The sequence below is a fragment of the Psittacula echo genome (assembly GCF_963264785.1).
Source record: "Psittacula echo genome assembly, chromosome: 5".
NCBI classification, from domain to species: Eukaryota; Metazoa; Chordata; class Aves; order Psittaciformes; family Psittacidae; genus Psittacula; species Psittacula echo.
The window spans coordinates 1,691,220-1,709,726 of record NC_137739.1 but is presented as its reverse complement, the minus strand read 5'-3'; the positions used below and the strand labels follow the sequence as shown (position 1 = coordinate 1,709,726).

General features: G+C 55.0%; 2 protein-coding genes across 2 annotated transcripts; one reads left to right on the top strand and one right to left on the bottom strand.

Moving 5' to 3' along the window:
• Positions 1-5,061: 5,061 nt before the first annotated feature.
• Positions 5,062-6,084, top strand: GNG13 (G protein subunit gamma 13; the record flags this gene model as incomplete). The annotated part of the gene is made up of 2 exons (XM_080618764.1): positions 5,062-5,159; positions 5,979-6,084. The coding sequence occupies 2 exons, from the start codon at positions 5,062-5,064 to the stop codon at positions 6,082-6,084; spliced, it is 204 nt and encodes a 67-aa protein (XP_080474890.1).
• Positions 6,085-6,639: 555 nt separating this feature from the next.
• Positions 6,640-18,394, bottom strand: CHTF18 (chromosome transmission fidelity factor 18; the record flags this gene model as incomplete). The annotated part of the gene is made up of 23 exons (XM_080620173.1): positions 6,640-6,776; positions 7,377-7,434; positions 8,188-8,295; positions 9,139-9,283; positions 10,692-10,822; positions 11,270-11,419; positions 11,526-11,750; positions 11,883-12,045; positions 12,314-12,444; positions 12,692-12,790; positions 12,864-12,957; positions 13,424-13,557; positions 13,689-13,812; positions 14,697-14,794; positions 15,365-15,577; positions 16,367-16,508; positions 16,704-16,756; positions 16,887-16,976; positions 17,111-17,303; positions 17,395-17,518; positions 17,631-17,783; positions 17,897-18,035; positions 18,086-18,394. 23 exons carry the CDS (start codon positions 18,392-18,394, stop codon positions 6,640-6,642), a joined length of 3,213 nt encoding a protein of 1,070 aa, XP_080476299.1.
• Between the last annotated feature and the right edge of the window lie 113 nt (positions 18,395-18,507).

Below are 18,507 nucleotides of genomic sequence, written 5' to 3'. Positions count from 1 at the left end.
CAGGCCCTGTGTCATGTTCTCTGCTTTGCCCTGGTATGTAAGAACTTCCCATTCCTGTCCTGTGATGTTTCCTGGCTGCTCTCCTGTTCCCAACTCTCCAATAGAATCCAGTTTGTTCGTCCCTGGGTGTGCTGACAGTTACATCATGCTCTATCATTTCACTGTGGGTGTGAAAAGGGAACAGTGAAACCAAGGCAGCCCCAGCACTACACTAAACTTGGAATGGATGTAGGCTTCTGGGTATCACCGGGTGCAGGAGAGGGGGCAGGTGAGGGCAGGGGTTTTGTTACCACTTCCAGCCTGAATTTACCATCACAAGGAAAGGGTTAGGAACACCTTATTTACTGTAAGTAAATAGCATATCTATTCATTATTTATCTACTTCTCAATTTTAATGCATTATAGCAGCCTTTATCTATAGTATAGTCCTCACTGTGATGATACAATCTTTTATGTATGAGAAAAAGGCTTTCTCTGACGATCTACGCTTGACTTTGGGCATGGATTGGGTAGATGCAGGTACAGTTCTTACACTCAACCACAGTGCTGAACATCTTCATGGTGCCCTGAAACCATGACTGATGTAACCCTAAAGGTAAATCGGAGGCTGATCTTGTCTGCTTTGCTCCAGGTATAAGTGAGAGGAGCAGAGCTCATGAAAAATTGAAATAACAGAGGTTGGAGAAGCAAATGAGCACCTAGAGCTGCCTCATCCACATACTGTATTTTAGCAATCGACCATTTTAGCAAGTCTATGCCCAGCTCATGCTGCCAAACACTGAGCACAACATTTGCAACTGAGTGCCTGTATTGAAAATACAATTTCATCTGAAAAGAGGGGAATTGTCTGATGATAAAGCCTGGAATGGGAATGCCATCATCTGGCTCAGGAGCATTACGTACCTGCCCGGGTTGTGGTCAGCAGTGAGCAACCTGCTTGTGGGCTGATTGATTATGGGTAGGGTTGCTGAAAGTCACTGCTAATAAACTCATTGTTTATGGGCCACAGGGGGGAAGTTCTCAGTATAATAAAGAACAAACAAGTAAATGCCCTGGCCTAGTGCTGCTGGTGACCCTGTGTGGCTCTCCCAGCTCTGCTCGTGGGGGAATGGGGATGCACGTCCCACCAAGGCTGAGATCTGAGCAGAGGACGTGGCAGGGGCAGCTTTGCCCTGTTGGCCATGTGGACACTGGGCAATTCATAAAGTAAAAGGGCTGGGGGTGAATTTAGAGTGACTTGGGGGTGAAGCTCAGGGCCACCCCCAAACCTCCTGCCTCTGCCTGCATTACCCTTCCCCACCTCGGCTGCTGTGAGTGCTGGTGCCATTTCTCCCAAGGACACCAATTAACCTGCTAAATGAGTTTATCCCTTTGGAGCGTGCACCAGAGAACTGAGTTATCTAAAATACCATCCCAAAGAGCCATAATTAGCAGCTGGGGCTGAGGCAGACCCTTGCTTCCCAGGGACAGCAATGGGGGCTGCTGACTCGGTGCCAGCGCAGTCCCACACCCTCAGATGACAACCTTTGGTCGTGTATGGTGTAGCACGGGGCACATATGTCACACACACCATTCCGTCCATTCAGCTCCTACCTCAGGAGCTGCTCTTCCCTGCTCTGGAACTAAATAATGCAGGGGGAGCACTGAGGAATGGGATGCAAGTCATCGCACAGCTACCCTGGGATGGAAAGGATGCTCTTCCAGCTGCCTGCCCAACCAAAAATGCTCCTTTTTAATAACTGGCCTAAGCACAGTAAAGCCCCAGCTCGTTGCTGGCTGCCAGATTAACAGATGGCTGCAGTCATTAATATTGTACAACTTCAGGAGTTCATCATTCTTTAATCTACAATGCCAGTGGGGGTGGCTAATGCGAGCCCCGCAATCTGCTGTGCCGGGTCCATCCCAGACCCCCTGAGGGATGGGCAGACATGTCCAGGTCCTGCCTGGCCAAGACAAGGCTCCCTGCCTCATCCAAGGATGCTGTGGCCAGGCAGAGCTGGGGTGAGCTCAATGAACCCCCTGCATTAATGAGGGCTCCTAAATTCACCATGCACTGCCCCATCCCTGCTTGGCCACCAGATTGTGGGAAATCCACAGAAATCCAGCAACCACTCTTCGGTGTCAGTTTATCATTAAGCCCAGGCCTTTCCCATACTCTTTTGGAGGCAGCACGGGGAGATTAGGACTGATGTCAACAGGCAGATAATCTCTGGTTCAGCGCTGGGTATCGCTGACCTCCTTAATAGACATCATAGAGGGTTTGGAGCAGGGCAGCGTGCCCTGGGCTGCACCCACCCCAAGGAGCCCCGCACCATGTGGCTGTTTGCAGCGAGGCAAAGCCCAGCATTGCCTTTGCAATTAAAAATATACATTTATTGGTTCCTTTGGGTGCCGCGGGCTCAGCGTTTGGCTCCAACCATCTCCATCGATCCCTGGCCAAGGCCCAGGCTCCGGCATCCTCTCTTGGAGCAGGGTGGAGGAATGGTGGCTCCAGGAGGCTGCTGGCAGGCTCTTAGCACTATCGATTGCCTGTGGAGCCTGAGGGCTGGCCCCTGGTGGGGCTTTGCCTTTGGCCAGATCGGTGTCATGGGGTATTGAGTGACTGCTCAATAGAAATGGCTCTGGTGGGTTAATGCTATAAAGGCTTATGGGAAGAGGCATCCTAGATAGATAGATAGATGATAGATGATAGATAGATAGATAGATAGATAGATAGATAGATAGATAGATAGATAGATGATAGATTTATTTTAAAAAATATATATGTATAATTATGTATATTATATATGTTATATATACATATATATACATATATATATACACTCACACATATATATGAGATTGAGTCATAGAAAGACAGACTGGTTTGAGTTGGAAAGGACCATAAAGCTCATCCAGTTCCAACCCCCTGCTATGGACAGGGACACCTTCCACTAGAGCAGATATATCATATAACACCATAATAACAAATACATACATGCATTTCACCTCCAGACCATTGAATGCCCAGGACACCAGGGGGATTTGCCAAGGCTCCAGCACAGGGACATACCCCCATTTGTACCAGAGCCTCAGCTCTTTGGGGTGCTGTAGTGAGGACAAACAGCCCCCATGGATGGACAGGAATGGGAGGGTTTTGGGGCTCAATTTGGGCAGGCCTTTTCTGTGGAAACTTTTCTTTCCTTAAGGCAGGAAATCTTCCCTTAAGGGTTTTTTAGCTGTTTATTTAATGAAGGTTTGGGGCTGGGGGGGTTCATCTCTTCGTGGTTTTGCTTTTGCATCAATTATGTTCCTTTTACACAGCTAAAACAACTGCCAATGGCCTTTTGTCCCTCCAAGTAACACAATAATAGCTTTTTTAACACGATTGCCCTGTTCCCCTTGTGCTGACCCTGCCCCTTCACCCGCCATATGTTTCATCTCCAAATGCTCACTTTGGGGCATTTACTTTCTTTTTATCCCAGTTTTTTAACCATCCCTTCCCTGGATACACCCCCTGCATCCCCTTGGCTCCACCAGCAGCAGGGAAGTGGGAAGAACCACAAAAAATCCAGGAGCAACTGCAGAAAAGCCATGGCAGGGCTGGCATTTGCAGGGATGCAGGATGCAGGCAGGGCCTCCCTGAGGTACCGCTGTGTCCCACCACGCGTTACTCCCCCCCTCTTTGGGGCCCTTCTTGTCCCTTAGGGCCATGGTGGATGCTGCGGTAACCCCATTCCAGCAGCTCTGCCGCTGGGTACCAGGACGCTGCCTCCATCCTGGTCGCTCACATTCATCGGAGCCAAATCCCCCGGGAGCAGCGGCGGGGGGGGAAGGACGCTCCCATTATCCGGCTCCTGCCGTGTCGGAGGCAGCTGGACCAGCCGTGCATTAATAGATTACACAGAGGATCCGGCAGCGTCGGGAGCAGCTCGGGTAGGGCCGGGGCTTTGCTGAGCCGGCGGGGACGGACACGGCCCCCGCTGCCCACTGACACCTTCTCCAGCACAGGTAGGTGGAGGGTCCGGCCGCGGGATGCTGCTGGGATGGCTGGAGCAAAGGATGGGGATGCTGGTCCCCGTCTGATCTCCAGGAGAGCCCCGGGGAGGCCGTGCAGGGGGATGCTGGGCTCTGGGCGCTCGCCCTCTTCCCGGACATGGATGTTATTCCAAGGGATGCTCTGCGGAGGAGCAGAGCTGGGGCAGCCCGCGCGGATGCCAGGCTGCCAGTGCATGGCTGGATCTGAGCCGTGCTGGTGCGTGGAAGGATATAGTGTCCCCCCCAACACATCAGCCCTTGCCTGACCCTGTAATGGGGGCTTCAGCCTGGTTTGGGTGTAGGATGGGCACCCTTGGGGCTCAGCCACAGCGGGTGCAAAAGGGGGGTGCTGCCCTGGGCTTCTGCATGCTGGAGGTCTGGGGTCATGGCAGGGGAAGGTCCTCTTGTGCCTCTAATTCATGGGGTGACACAAGGAGCCAAGTGCTTGCAGGTCTCATGGTCACAGCTTGTGCCTCAGTTTCCCCATCATGCCTGTCCCCACAGTTATCCAGCACCATGGGCCACTGTTTGGGGGTGCCGAGGTGGTAGGTGGTGATTTGTCTTGCTCCCCACATCAGAGATGCCCATCCACATGAGCTGTTTCCAGGGTTGTCTACCCAGCCATGTGGATGCTCAAAACCCCTTCTGGTCCTGCTTGGGGCTGCATCCGCTCAGGAGAAGGACAGACAATGCCATGCCCCAATAGCTCCTGGTTGCTATTTGCCACTCTCCACCCTAAGCAATAGAACCATCCCAATTGCAGCCAAATCTGGCCAGATGCATGCACCCCCAGCTACAAGAGGCCAGTGCTGGGCACCCATCCTGTGCTGGGCTGGCCTGGCACCGCACAGGTACGTGCAGCATCACCAAAACCACCTGGAGCCATGGGCTGCTCCACCATGGGCCTGGAAACCTGCCCCAGAGCTGGGGGACTCCATCTTTATGGGGTGCAGAGCTGGGTGGGGGGTGTCAGGGCAGGATGCGGCCAGGGGATGTGGCACCAACATTCTCATCTGCAGCCCCACAGAGCCCCCGGGTGCCATCATGGACGAGTGGGACCTTCCACAGTGGAAGAAGGAGGTGGAAAGCCTCAAGTACCAGCTGGCCTACAAGCGAGAGATGTCCTCCAAGACAATACCCGAGTGAGTGGTGCCCCCATCCCTCCCATCCCCGTATCCCTGTGAGGAACCCAGCTCTTCTTCACCCTGACCCCAACATTCCCTTTCGAACCATCAGGGGGCCCAAAATGAGGTGGTTTGGAGATTTTCCCTTATGGCTCTACAATCCTCCCCCAAGTCCCAGCAGCAGAAACCCACCAGCTCCAGTGCTGATGCCCACAATGATCCTTTGCACTAAGCCCTTCCATCCCAGCTGCCCATCCTCAGTGGTGGCTGGGACATGGCAGCAGCCATAGAGACACCCCAGGACCCCCCCATTCTCCAGACAAGTGTTCAGACCCACCCTGTAGAGCTCAACACATTTAAAGCCATAAAACAAAGCCATGAGTTTCCCATCCCTTGTTTGTACCTCACTGCTCCTCAGGTGAAGGTACTTAGCCCCATCCCCTCGGTTCACCCAGCCCGTTTCTAACTCACTTAGAAAGGGGGACAGAAAAAGAGCAGCTTTAGCAAATCAGGTTTAAACCATCATAAATAAGCTTTAAAACACAACATAAATGAGTTTGAAACCCCATCATAAATGAGTTTTAAAGCACAACATAAAGACCATCCCCATGCCGGCATCACAGGGGCAGCCACAGATGTGGGGGATAAAAGGCTTCTATTAAGCTCGTTTCTCTCCCTCCTCTCTCCCCTATCCATATAAAAACCTGGGAGCAAAGGGCTCATGTGCTGGTAGAGGCTGCACCAGAGCTGGGTTCACCCCAATGCTTCCAGCGGCGCATTCCAAGGCAATGGACCCCCACAGGACCAATGCCCACCCCTTTACTCCCATCTCCGCAGGTTTGTGAAGTGGATCGAGGACGGCATTCCCGAGGACCCCTTCTTGAACCCGGAGCTGATGAAAAACAACCCTTGGGTGGAGAAGGGCAAATGCAGCATCCTCTGAGGGACCCCCCCCCCCTTTATCCCCTTGCTGAATGTACTTTTATATTAGCCAGCTTCCTAACATGAGAACCTGAACCAAAACCCAACCCTCAGCTTGGCTTCTTATTTACAGTAGAAGTGTTGCTATTTTAGATAGGGGGCACAGGGACAGCACAGGGGGGTGGGCAGCGCAGTGGGAACAGAGCAGCAGAGGTACCTTCAGGCTCAGGCTGCAGTTCCAGCCCCAGGCATCCCCTCTGCCCCTGCTGCTGTTTTCCAGCTCGGACAGGAACTTTTATAAAGCACATTCAGGGATTTTCAATGCTCTTTTTGTACATTGCAGGGTCTCTTTGTTGCAGCCAACCAGGCAAAACACGGCAACGAAGGGTTTGTAAATGAAATAAAGAGAACAAGCCTCCATGGTTAGGTTTTTTTATCTAGACTTTATTTCTTTGTTAAACAAGTGGGTACTTAAAAAATAACCCAAAATAACCACGCACACCTCAAAAACAAAGCCAAAAGCCATCGTTTCCCTTCAGTTCCATGGGCATTAGTTCATGGTTTCACTGCTGCCACCCTAGAGCAGGTCCTTGATGTAGATGTTCCTCCTGACAGCGTTGGAAACCCCTTCATTAAACCGGAACCAGACATCACTCTTCCCCACAGCTTTTCCTATCTGGTTCTCAAGAGATTCCTCCTTGGAGGCCTGAGGGGCTGCAGGGGAAGATTCAGGTCAGAAACTTGCAGAAACTCTTCTGATGCTCCCATGTTACAGACTCATAGAATCATGGAATGGTTTGTGTTGGAAGGGACCTTAAAGCTCCTCCAGCTCCAACCCCTGCCATGGGCAGGGACCCCTTCCACTGGAGCAGGTTGCTCCAAGCCCCTGTGTCCAACCTGGCCTTGAACACTGCCAAGGATGGGGCAGCCACAGCTTCTCTGGGCACCCTGTGCCAGCGCCTCAGCACCCTCACAGGGAAGAGCTTCTGCCTAAGAGCTCATCTCAGTCTCCCCTCGGGCAGGTTAAAGCCATTCCCCTTGGCCTGTCCCTACAGGCCCTTGTCCAAAGCCCCTCTCCAGGTTTCCTGCAGCCCCTTTAGGCACTGGGATCCTGTAACCACAACCCCGCTCCCAGCTGACCACTGCCACAATCATAGGCACCCCCTGCCTCCTGCACTGAGGTCTCTTCATTTAATATCCCTTTTCCACTCCATGGATGTCCCCTGGCCGCAGTGCTTGGGGATACAGCCCCTGTATGGGGTCCTGGCACAGCGAATGCAGCATCCAAGACTACCCCATCCCTCTGCCACCTACCTGGGGCTGTGGCTTTCTGCTGCCGCCAAAGGGGCCGCCCAAAGAAGTCTTTTTCAGGCTGCCAAAAGCAAAAGGCAGAAGGGTGAGCCCGGCTGTGTCAGCGCCTGCATTCACAGATCACATTCAGACACAGCCAAAAGCCAGCGGAGTTTCCCTCTGTGCAAGGCTGCACGCTGGTGAGACCATCACCCCACCCTCAGGGCTGCTCCAGCTCCTTCCCCATTCAAGCACCCGGCGCTGGAAGAAGCCACCGAGCAGGAGCTGAATGCAAATCCACAGTGAAATGCAAACAGCATTCAAAAGGGGGTGGGAAACACACACTTTAGGGTTCATTGCGCTCAAGTGGGGTTCTACAGGCAGTTAGGATCCTGATGCTGAGCCTGTGGAGAGGGAGGGAAGCAGGAGACCACCGCCTGCTCCTTCTGGACACTGTAAGGATGCCCACAGTGGGATGCACGCCTCACTTACAGAGGATGGTTTCCCCCGTGTTCATCCCCCACACCTCATGAGCAGCTCTTCCTCCAATCCCACGGCTTCTACAGAGCCAAAATTCAGCTATTTTAGCACCAAACATTCACGTCTCCTTCCCCAGCCGTGAAAGCTTCACGGGGCACATCCATAATTGTCACCCAGCTCTAACTCATCCCGATGCTGTAACCTCAGCGATGATGCAGTTATGGGACACATGGTGCTGAGCTCTTCTATTAAAAGAAACTATACCAAATAAACACAAATACCAACAGGGACAGGGAGTCTCCAGCAGCCAGGAATGTGCTGGGAGGGAATGAGGCGCGAATTGCAGCCCCCTCACCTTGTCCTCCACAGCTGCCCTCTTGATGATGTGCTCCAGGCGCTGCTGGTGGTTGGGGGGCACCGTGCCCGTGCTCTCTCCCACCTTGCCAAAGCTCTTCCCGGGCTCCTGCAGTGAGAAGAGCCATGAGTGAGGGTCCTTTTGGGCACCCCCCCGCAAGCAATGCACAGTCTGAGGGCAGGACACTGCCCCGTCACCCATCCCGCACACCCCCTGTACTTGCTGCTGGGTTTATTGCAACATCCAAGTGACCTGCAAGGATTTTTCCACCACTTCCTGGCTCACAGCAGCGCATGGGATTAGCCTCAGCAGCGCTCTGGGAATGTGTTTGTTTGCAATCCCTTTCCCTGGGACTTCCCGTGTAAACAAGGAGCCTTCAGAGATGCTTTTGCAGCATCTCTTTGCCCCACACGTCCCCTGAGAAAACCCTTCTGCTGCAAGAGGAGGCTCTCAGGGATTCATTATCCCTGTGGCACAAGGGCAGGGCAGGCACCAGCCTCACGTGAGCTGTTTCTCAGCCTTTTCCACCCATTTCCACCCTCTGCCTGCTGCTCCGTGGAGGGTTTTGGCAGTGGGCAGTTACTGCGCTCCTCCTGGAGGCTTTGGGACTTTTGGGAGTATCAAAGTGAAGCAGAAGGGAATGTGCAGGCAGGAGAGAGGGGTCAGTTCCCCCACAAACACAAAATCACAGCCAGAGGAACCAAAACCCCCAGCTCCTCACAACCCAGTTCAAAGCTTTAACTCACAGTGAGCATTTCCTTCCAGAGCCCTTTGGGATCATCACCCAGCACAGATGTGCTGCCCTGAAGGCAGATGTGCAGCACAGCTGCGACTGGGGGAGTTTAATCCCGGATTTCCACTTGCAGAGCAAAAGCCACTGGCTTCGGAAAGCCCTCATCCCGTCAGCAGCCCTAAGGACTTCATCCCTATCAAAGGCACCACGATCCCTACCTCGCCCCGGTTCCGTGCCTGCAGCAGAGCCTCCGTCCTCCTCATCTTCTCCAGCTCTATCTCCCTGGCGATGAGCTGCTTGGCCTGGTAGCTGAGCTGCCTGCGAGCCGGCAGGTCCGGAAACCGGCACACGTCCTCCACATTCCTGAATCATGGAGAGAAAACACATCAGTTCTGGAAATAACACAGCTTTATGTAAACCGCAGCTTGACACGGACACAGGGAGACCTGTCGCCCCTCCAGTATGATCCTGGCCACGGTGCCTCAGTTCCCCCATCCCTGCTCTCTCCATGTACAACAGCAGCATTAGATGATGCCCAGTGAATGGTGCTGGCGGTGTGGAGCTGGGATGCTGCAGGGCTCCTCAAGCTGAATTCAGGAGGGATTACATCCTTTTTAATCTCGGCTTTAATGCAAGAAGAGGAAATTGCAGGCGGGTCTGTGCCGAACAGATTGCTCTGAAAACCACACAGCCACATCACAGCTTGGGCACGAGCAGCACCACAACCCTTCACATGACCCCCGAGGTGCCTGCAGGGAGCTGGTTAATTGGGATACAGCCACGAGCAGTAATTTGGGCTCATCAGAGCAGTTTTATTCTTAACCACTTGGTGCTCCAGCTCTGGAGTTAGGCCTGGTTCAGTACAGCAAAAGCCCAGCACCAAGGAGCCAGCTGTGCCGGTTCCTCTGCCAGCTATAAATGTATCACACATTATTCACATCCAATAATATTCCCCTTAAAATAAAGGGAGCAAAGTCCTGTGTCAGACACATTTGCAGCCATTTAGAAATCAGCTGTCAGAACTGATTTAAGAAGTTTTAAAGAGGAAACACAGGTTTCGCTGTTGAGAACACCTTGAGAGACGCTGGGATGCCCCTCGCAGGTACCACCAGGATGTGACACCCCTGTGGTCCCCATCATTGCTGCGCACAGCCAGGAAACAGGGTCAGAATTCACAATAACAGCAAAGCAAAGCAAAGCAAAGCGACCTCCCTGCTTGTGCCACATGGTTCCCACCATCCCACACGTTCCCCATGGCCACAGCCTGGCGTGGGGAGGGCAGGACAGGATGGCTCATACAGTTCATACAGCCCCTGCAGGCTTTTCCACAGGGAACATAATAAATAATAAGGAGCTTCCCTGTAATCAGACCCAGCTGCTTCATTTAACAGAGGCTAATTTCTGTAATTAACTTTGTACCAGGAAGGCATCAGCGCTGCTCCTGCCTGTGGTGGGGTCTGTGTGACTTCACCCAGGCCTCAGGAGCGTTTATGGCTCTCTATGTACTTACAGCGCAGGGAGGCTCAAGGCTGGCACTGTTAATACACCCATCAGCAGTGGCTGCAGTGACCTATGTGCAGTGCGCTCGGGTAATCTGCTTTCCCCTTTGCCACCAGCCCCCAGCAGCATCATTCCCTTCTCTCCCAGCTCCAGCAGAGCCAAAGGCAGACGCTTCCTTTCCTTTAATCCCATTACAAAAAAAGCAGCTCCAGCCTCAACCCAAGGGGGTTATTTCTGACCCCGACACCTTCTTCCCACTCTCAGGACTTACGGGTCGAGCTTGTAGATGTACTGGCCCTCGGGCAGGCGCTCCTGGTGGTAGGTGAGGTTGTAGGCCAGCATGGTGCTGATGAGGTCTGCCAGCTGCTGCTTCTCCTTCAGGCTGTAGAGCTGGGTGTTCACCTAGGGAGAGCATCACTAATCCATATTAACTTCTAAACACACAAATAACCCAATGCACGGGGGTTGTTGCTGTCTAAGGAAGGACAGTGAATACCCAAGAGGTTCAGACCAAGTTTAGTTTCCTATAAGGGACACTTCACAAAGAAGGGGCAGACCCTTCTGATGGCCCAAAGGGTAAATGCACCCAAAACAACCACACATTGAAACCAAACCAGCTGCCGGGAGGACCTTAAAGCTCATCCAGCTCCGACCCCCTACCACAGGCAGGGACACCTTCCACTAGAGCAGGTTGCTTCAAGCCCCTGTGTCCAACCTGGCCTCGAACACTGCCAGGGATGGGGCATTCATCACTTCTTTGGGCACCCTGTTCCAATGCCCAAGAGAGGGACACATCACCCAGGCAGGGCTCCTGCCACCACAGTGAGAGGGGGCCCATTGGGCACTCACCGGTCGGAGCTTCGGGGCGATGATGTCCAGCAGCAGGCACAGCACCTCCAAGACAAGAGACTGATGCCCCACACGGCTGCGGGCGCTGGGCGTTATCCCTGACACCATGGACATGACGAGGTTCTGCATGTGATTCAGCTTGGCCAGGGCCTGGGTGCAGTGAGGAGGGATGGCTCAGTCATGGCTGCCACCAGAGATGTCCCAACGGGTGACAGAGATGCAGCCACGCTGCCACCAAGGCCCTTCCGGTACCCACCTCGTGCTGGCTGCTGGGATAAGCGAGCCGGGGGATGCTGGTGGCTGCGAAGAGGAGGTGGAAAGCCACGGGCAGGAAGGGCAGGTACCGCATCAGCTGGAAGCTCTGCCTGTGCAGCACAGCCTGGCTCAGCAGGTCGGAGAATTCCAACCACTCCAAGGCCAAGCACACGGTGCTGAAACTGGAGTCCCGCACCTTCATGTTCAGGAAGTTCTCGTACAGACCCTGGAATGGGATAATGGGATGCAGGAGTAGAGATGGATCGAGGCCACATGGATGGTCTCATCACAGCATCCCATCAGAGCGCCACACAACACAGCAAAGGAAGGGTCCAGCCCTCCCCCTTGGCTGCTCTACCTGAGCAAGCTTCTCCTGCTCCCCTGAGGAGACAGCAAGGTGTAGGATGTGGTGGAAGCGGTGGAAGGATGCACTGAAGCCGGCCTTCCCCCCGAGGTGCGACAGGTCCTCATCACCCACCAGGAGCTGGGCTGGCAAAGTGGGGTCCATTCCTATCCTGTGCCTGGGGGAATCCAAAGGAAAGACCTCAGGGTGCCCTGGGGCTGAACAGAGCAAGGAATATTTGACCCTTGCAAGCTGGACTGAAGGCAATAGACAAGCCAAATTACTGGGCACTAAAGAGAGTGGCCAAGGAGCATCTGGACACAGAGATCTGCTGAAGCTCTCCAGGGCATTCCTTCTTTCTCCACCACAAGTCTTGCAGGCACATCAGGGAATACCACGAAGCAATGTGCCCTAAGCAGACAACAATTAGTAAATCTCACTTTTACCTTTGGACCTTTGGAAGCTGGAAGATCTCTTGCCAGATGGAGAACAGCCCCTTGTTTTGGTCCTTCAAGCCGATCCTCATCGTCTGCACCATCTGCATGCTCAGCTCCTTCTGGCCTCGGCTGTGCAGGAACTGCAACACAAGCAAGGGGTTGGAAGGGAAGGACACAGCAGGGATGGAGGGGGGATGCCCACAACAGCAAGTTGGTTCTGGGGGAAGCTGCAGGCAGCAGCACCTCACTCCTCCATTTGTAGAGGAATCAAGGTGCAAAGTAACACACGGAACAGGCTGGAAATCACAGGGATCTGTCTGGGTCCCCTCCATCCCCATCTGAGCCCAGATGGAGTCAGGATCCAGAGGAACCCGCATCCCCCGGTACCTGCAGGGTGTTTATGCACGAGCGGATGTCATTCTCCGTCTTCTCGCACAGCGCCAGCAGCGCGCCCGCATCTGCCCGCATGCCCTGCCGCAGGGCGATCTGTATGACAGGGGGTCAGAGGGGGGAACCTGCCAACGGGGGGGGGCCAGGGGAGCCTTTGTCCATGTCCCACCTCGCAGAGCCGCTGGGCCAGCCGGGATGGTGCTGTCCGAGGGAAGACGAGCAGGAAGGATTGCTGCCGCAGCGGCCGGAGCGCAGGGACGTATCTGCAAAGGGGAGCAGAGGGGGCTGAGCAGCCCTAGCACAGGATGAAATCCAGCTATTAATCATAGAACAGTTTGTGTTGGAAGGGACCTTCTAAGCTCATCATCTAGTCCAACCCCCCTGCAATGAGCAGGGACATCTCCCAACTAATGAGGTTGCCCAGAACCTGGCCTTGAATGTCTCTAGGGATGCTCTGCTCAAAGAGAGATGGGTTATTTATGCCCCACTGCACTCCTGGGCATGCACAAACAACTATATGCTCACACCCCACTACAGATCACCCCAGTAGACACAAAACTTGGGGTTCAGGGAAGCTGAGCATGCTATAGCTTTACTTTTCCTAAGGTGCATCTAATCCATGGGCCAAATAACTCTGTGCAGGAAGCATTAGCCGGAGGCAATAGCAGCTGCCTCCTCACTTGGGGCCTCAGCTCTCCACCTCTCCCCAGACACACAGCAGGCACTAACTGGTCGTTGCAGATGCAGATGATGGGCCTGAGCAGCAATCCACCCTCCCGCTGCCTCCGTCGGCCCGTGCTGGCTGCTGCCTCACCCTGCGCATCCTTACGGTGGATGATGTTCAGCAGCACGTTGATAGATGCCTTGGGAAATAGGAGTCAAGGAGATAAGGGAACAATTATTGCTGGTCAGAGGCAAGGAACAGCTCTTAGAACACAACAGGAGATGAGCTTAAGAAGTAAGTGGCTAACGCAAAAGGTGGCCAGCTCCTTACCGCAGGGGCACCATCTATTTCATCAATGATCAGGCAGTTGGGCTTCTCGTTGGTGCCCAGCACTGACTTCATCTGGGTGGCAGCTTCGATGCGGGTTTTGAACACCTCAGGGCTGCGGTCGTCACTGCAAGGCAAGGCAGTGCCAGGCTGCTGTGGATGGCATCACCTCCAGCACAGCATCACCTCCAGCATGACATCACCTCGAGCATGGCATCACCTCAAGCGTACCAACATCTCCAGCACAGCATCACCTCCAGCACAGAATCACCTCCAGCATGGCATCACCTCAAGTGTAGCATCACCTCCAGCACAGCATCACCACCAGCATAGCATCACCTCCAGCACAGCATCACCACCAGCATAGCATCACCACCAGCACAGCATCACCACCAGCATAGCATCACCTCCAGCACAGCATCACCACCAGCATAGCATCACCTCCAGCACAGCATCACCACCAGCATAGCATCACCTCCAGCACAGCATCACCTCCAGCACAGCATCACCACCAGCATAGCATCACCTCCAGCACAGCATCACCTCCAGCACAGCATCACCACCAGCATAGCATCACCTCCAGCACAGCATCACCTCCAGCACAGCATCACCACCAGCATAGCATCACCACCAGCACAGCATCACCACCAGCATAGCATCACCTCCAGCACAGCATCACCACCAGCATAGCATCACCTCCAGCACAGCATCACCACCAGCATAGCATCACCTCCAGCACAGCATCACCTCCAGCACAGCATCACCACCAGCATAGCATCACCTCCAGCACAGCATCACCTCCAGCACAGCATCACCACCAGCATAGCATCACCTCCAGCACAGCATCACCTCCAGCACAGCATCACCACCAGCATAGCATCACCTCCAGCACAGCATCACCACCAGCACAGCATCACCTCAAGCACAGCATCACCTCCAGCACAGCATCACCTCCAGCACAGCATCACCACCAGCACAGCATCACCTCCACCAGAGCCAGCACAGACTCACCTGGCATTCATCTCGACGGCGTTGTACCCCGCATGCTTTGCAATGACATGTGCCAGAGTGGTCTTTCCCAAACCAGGTGGTCCACAGAGCAGGGCTACCTGGGGCAAAGAGGTAACATCAGCCGGCAGTGAGGGAGGGCTTCCTCCAGCTCCAACACAGCTGCCACGCAAGGGGATGAGGCTCTGCAGCCTCCAAACCGGTTTTGGGAGCTGCTGCACTGGTTTGTAGACACAAAGGGAGAAGTTAAAGGAGGAAAGAGAATATACAACCACTCAGAGGTGACAAGAGTCATCCTGGCAGCATCCCTCATGCAGATGTTTAAGTCTGCAGGACAGCAGACAGAAAAGGCTGAACAAAATCCCTTCCAGAAATACATTCCTGTGAAGCAATGCTGTTAGTATCTATGTTTGCTTCCCCCTTTGTCTATTCTCTAACTGGACAGGCTGAAGCTGGTCAGCTGGCCTGGGTATGCTCCCTCTGCTCCCTTTAGCATCTGAGCATCACTGAAACAGATGAGAAAACCTCATTTCTCTAAGAATGAGGGAATCCCATTTCTCCTATATCTGTACGAAAGAGAAGAGAAAAATAAGATGCTGCTCCTCACCTTGGTGGGAGGATGAGGGAGATAGGAGAAGAGACCCATGGCTGCAGCATCCTGTCTTGCTCACCTTATATTTGGGTCTCTTGTGCTGGTCCAGCTCAGCCTCCAGAATCTCCTCTGTGAGCTGGACCTTCGTTTTCCACTTATTCTGCTGCTCCTTGGGTTGGCTGAATGGAGGATGAGCTTCAGTGCCGGCCTTGGCCTTCTTCACAGCCTTCTCCTTCCCAAACACCACTGTGTCCCACAGCTTGAGCCACTTCAGAAGGCAGCGGTTTGTGTACTGCGAGTTCGGAAAGAAAGCAGCAAAGCCATCAAACCTCGGAAGGATCCAGTCTAGGACAGCAGAAGGCTGCTCCTTCATGGCTTAAAAACCAGCAGGGCCTGCAGAGGAAGGAGCCAAGCCCAGAGCATGTCTGCCCAGATGGACCTTGAGCACATGGAACATCACTCTCCACCATGGGAGAGGCTGCTCAGGTTTCTACCTGGCACGGGAACAGCATGGGAACACAGCTTCCTTCCAACCTCAGCCACCACAGAACCATAGAATGGGTTTTGGGTTGGAAGGTGCCTTAAAGCTCATCCAGTCCCAACCCCTGCCACGGGCAGGGACACCTTCCACTGGAGCAGCTTGCTCCAAGCCGCTGTGTCCAACCTGGCCTTGAACACTGCCAGGGATGGGGCAGCCACAACATCACCATCGAGCAGGGCAATCAAGGACAAGTCACATCAGCCCCATCCCTGCTGTCCCTCGCCTGTCTCAGTTCAACCCAGCTCTTCCCAGCCTCTTCCATAATCTCCAATTCCCTACAATACGTCTAATAATCCCAAAAAACTCAAACCAGCCAGCAATTCCCAGCTAAAATCCACACAATCTTTTTTGCCTTACTTTGCTCATCTTTCACAGTCTCTCTTGTCAGAAGGCCCACAGCTAAAACCTCTCAGCAGCAGGACTGCATAGACAGAGCCTCCAGCCAATGCTTCCAAAAGCAACACCACAAAACCTGATCCCACAGCATTAATGAAGAGAATGGAGGGGGTAACCCCTCGAGCCCCCCTTCTAGCACCTCACATCATCACTGAGCAGCTCCATGTAGCGCCGAGGAGTGAACCTGTCCACCCAGAGGCAATGCAGTGCTGAGTCCTCCTCGTCCGCTGGCTCCACTTCCACAGCAGGCTCTGGGCTCTCGGTGCTGGTTTCACTCTCGAGGCAACTGCAAGAAAGCATCAACTTGTCCCAGACCAGCCACGGAGTCAGGACAGGGCTGGGAATTCCACCATCACTTCCCAAGCTGGGGATGCTGAGGGCAAAGAGGCTCCTCTGCTCACAGGTCCCCAAAACCTGGACACCACCGGAGCATCTGAGAGTGCAGCAGGGATAGGAGTGGGATTTCATCCCAACACCTCACCTGTTGATTATCTCTGTGAGCTGCTGTGATGCCTCCAGAACACATCTTCGACGCTTGGGCACAAAGAGGGGGATAAAGGGGTCAGAGACACCCGCTAAGCCATGGAAGTGGGGAGCAGGGATTTGGGAGCCGGTGCTGTGGCTATCCAGGGGAAGGCAGGAAGATGGGTATATGATGGGATACCTCTTCATTCACTTGTTCCTTCAGGTAGGAGAAAGGCACCCCCAGCAAGTGGAGCGGCCTCCGTGTATTCCAGCCCAGGGAATCAGGGAGCTGCAAGGACCAGAGGACACACACTGATGTTCATACTGCTGCTCGGCACAAACACTTCACCCTTCATCAAAGATCCCCTCCTGAACTGGATGGAGGTCACAAGAAGCAAGCCCAGCCTTCAGATCCCTCCTCACCTCCACCCCTGTCCTGGAGGAATCATCCCTCAGGACCATGAAGACCCTGGTGCCCTCGGTAGACGTCACATTGATGTAGTCCTCCAGGATGGGCGGTCGCTTGAGGACCCGCTTCTTCTCGGAGGGTGGTGTGTTCTGCAGTGGGGCCATGCCACTGATGTCCAGGTGGTCCGAGCTGGAAAACACCATTTCCCTTTAGCAGAGGCAAGGGATGGGACCCTTGAACTCCACCTTTGTGTTGGGGTTCCTCACCCCTGCCAAAAGCAGGGTTCAAGGTGGCCAACCTGACAGCCGAAGGAGCAGGCTCCTCTGGGCCAGCATCCCAGGGGACATCCGAAGCCAACTCATCATCCACACCAAAGCTGAGCTTCTTAACAGCTTCCAGCCTCTGCCGCTTGGGCTTCGGGGCTGTGGGAGACACCAGGGCAGGAGGAAGAGGAGAAGCAGCCTTGCCTCCGCCGCTCCTCCAGCAGCAGCATCCCTGAACCGCTCAAATCCCTGCACCCGGGATCAAACCTACTGCGGGCTGCGGGCGGGGAACCGGGGGAGCCCCGATCCCTCTTCCTGGAATTGCTGCCGCCGTCGGGGTCCTCGGGGGGTTCGGGCTCCTTTGGCGGCTGCCTCCTGTCCCGGAACTGGGAGATTCTGCATCCAGCGACTGGGGACGGGTCATCTGCGAGAGGCGAAACGCGGAGCTGCCGCTCACCGGAGGGGACCCGCGGTGGGGCGCGCAAAGCCGGGTCCTGCACACCCGCTCCATCCCTCCCTCCTCCACCGGTCCCGCACCTCCCAGCTCGGCCAGCGCCTCCAGCTCATCCGCGAACCGCTCATAGAACCCCGCATCGGGGTCCTCCTCGGGGTCCTCCATGGGACCCGCTCCCGCCCGCGCCGCGCTTCCGGCCGCCGCGCAGCCGCGGAGCCGCCGCTGATTGGACGCGGTGCTCCGGACGGAAGCGGCCGCGGAGCTGATTGGACGCGACGAAACGCTGGACGCGGCGGCTGCGGCGTTGATTGGATGCGACGCGGGGTCCGGTGCCGGTGACGGCGCCGCCAGCGGTGGAGGCGATGTAGCCGCTCAGCGCTCCGCCCGGGAACGGCGCTGCAGGTCGGAAGGGAGCGGGAAGGGAACCGGGATCGGGGCCGGGGCTTGGCTCCGGCCCCTCCACCGTGTCCCGTGTCCCCTCCGCCGTGCGTGTCCCTCCGTGATTGCGGCCCGGCCCCGGCGGGCGACGTTAGGAGCCGCTTGGGCCGAGCCCCGGCGCCGCGCTGGACCGGCCCAAGCATCGTGCGGCGGCGGGGCCTCCACGTGGGGCACCGGGACGGCTGTGGCACGGGCACGGGTACCGGTAAGGCACGGGCACCGTGCGGTGGAGTCCGGTATTGCTCTGGGACCCGTG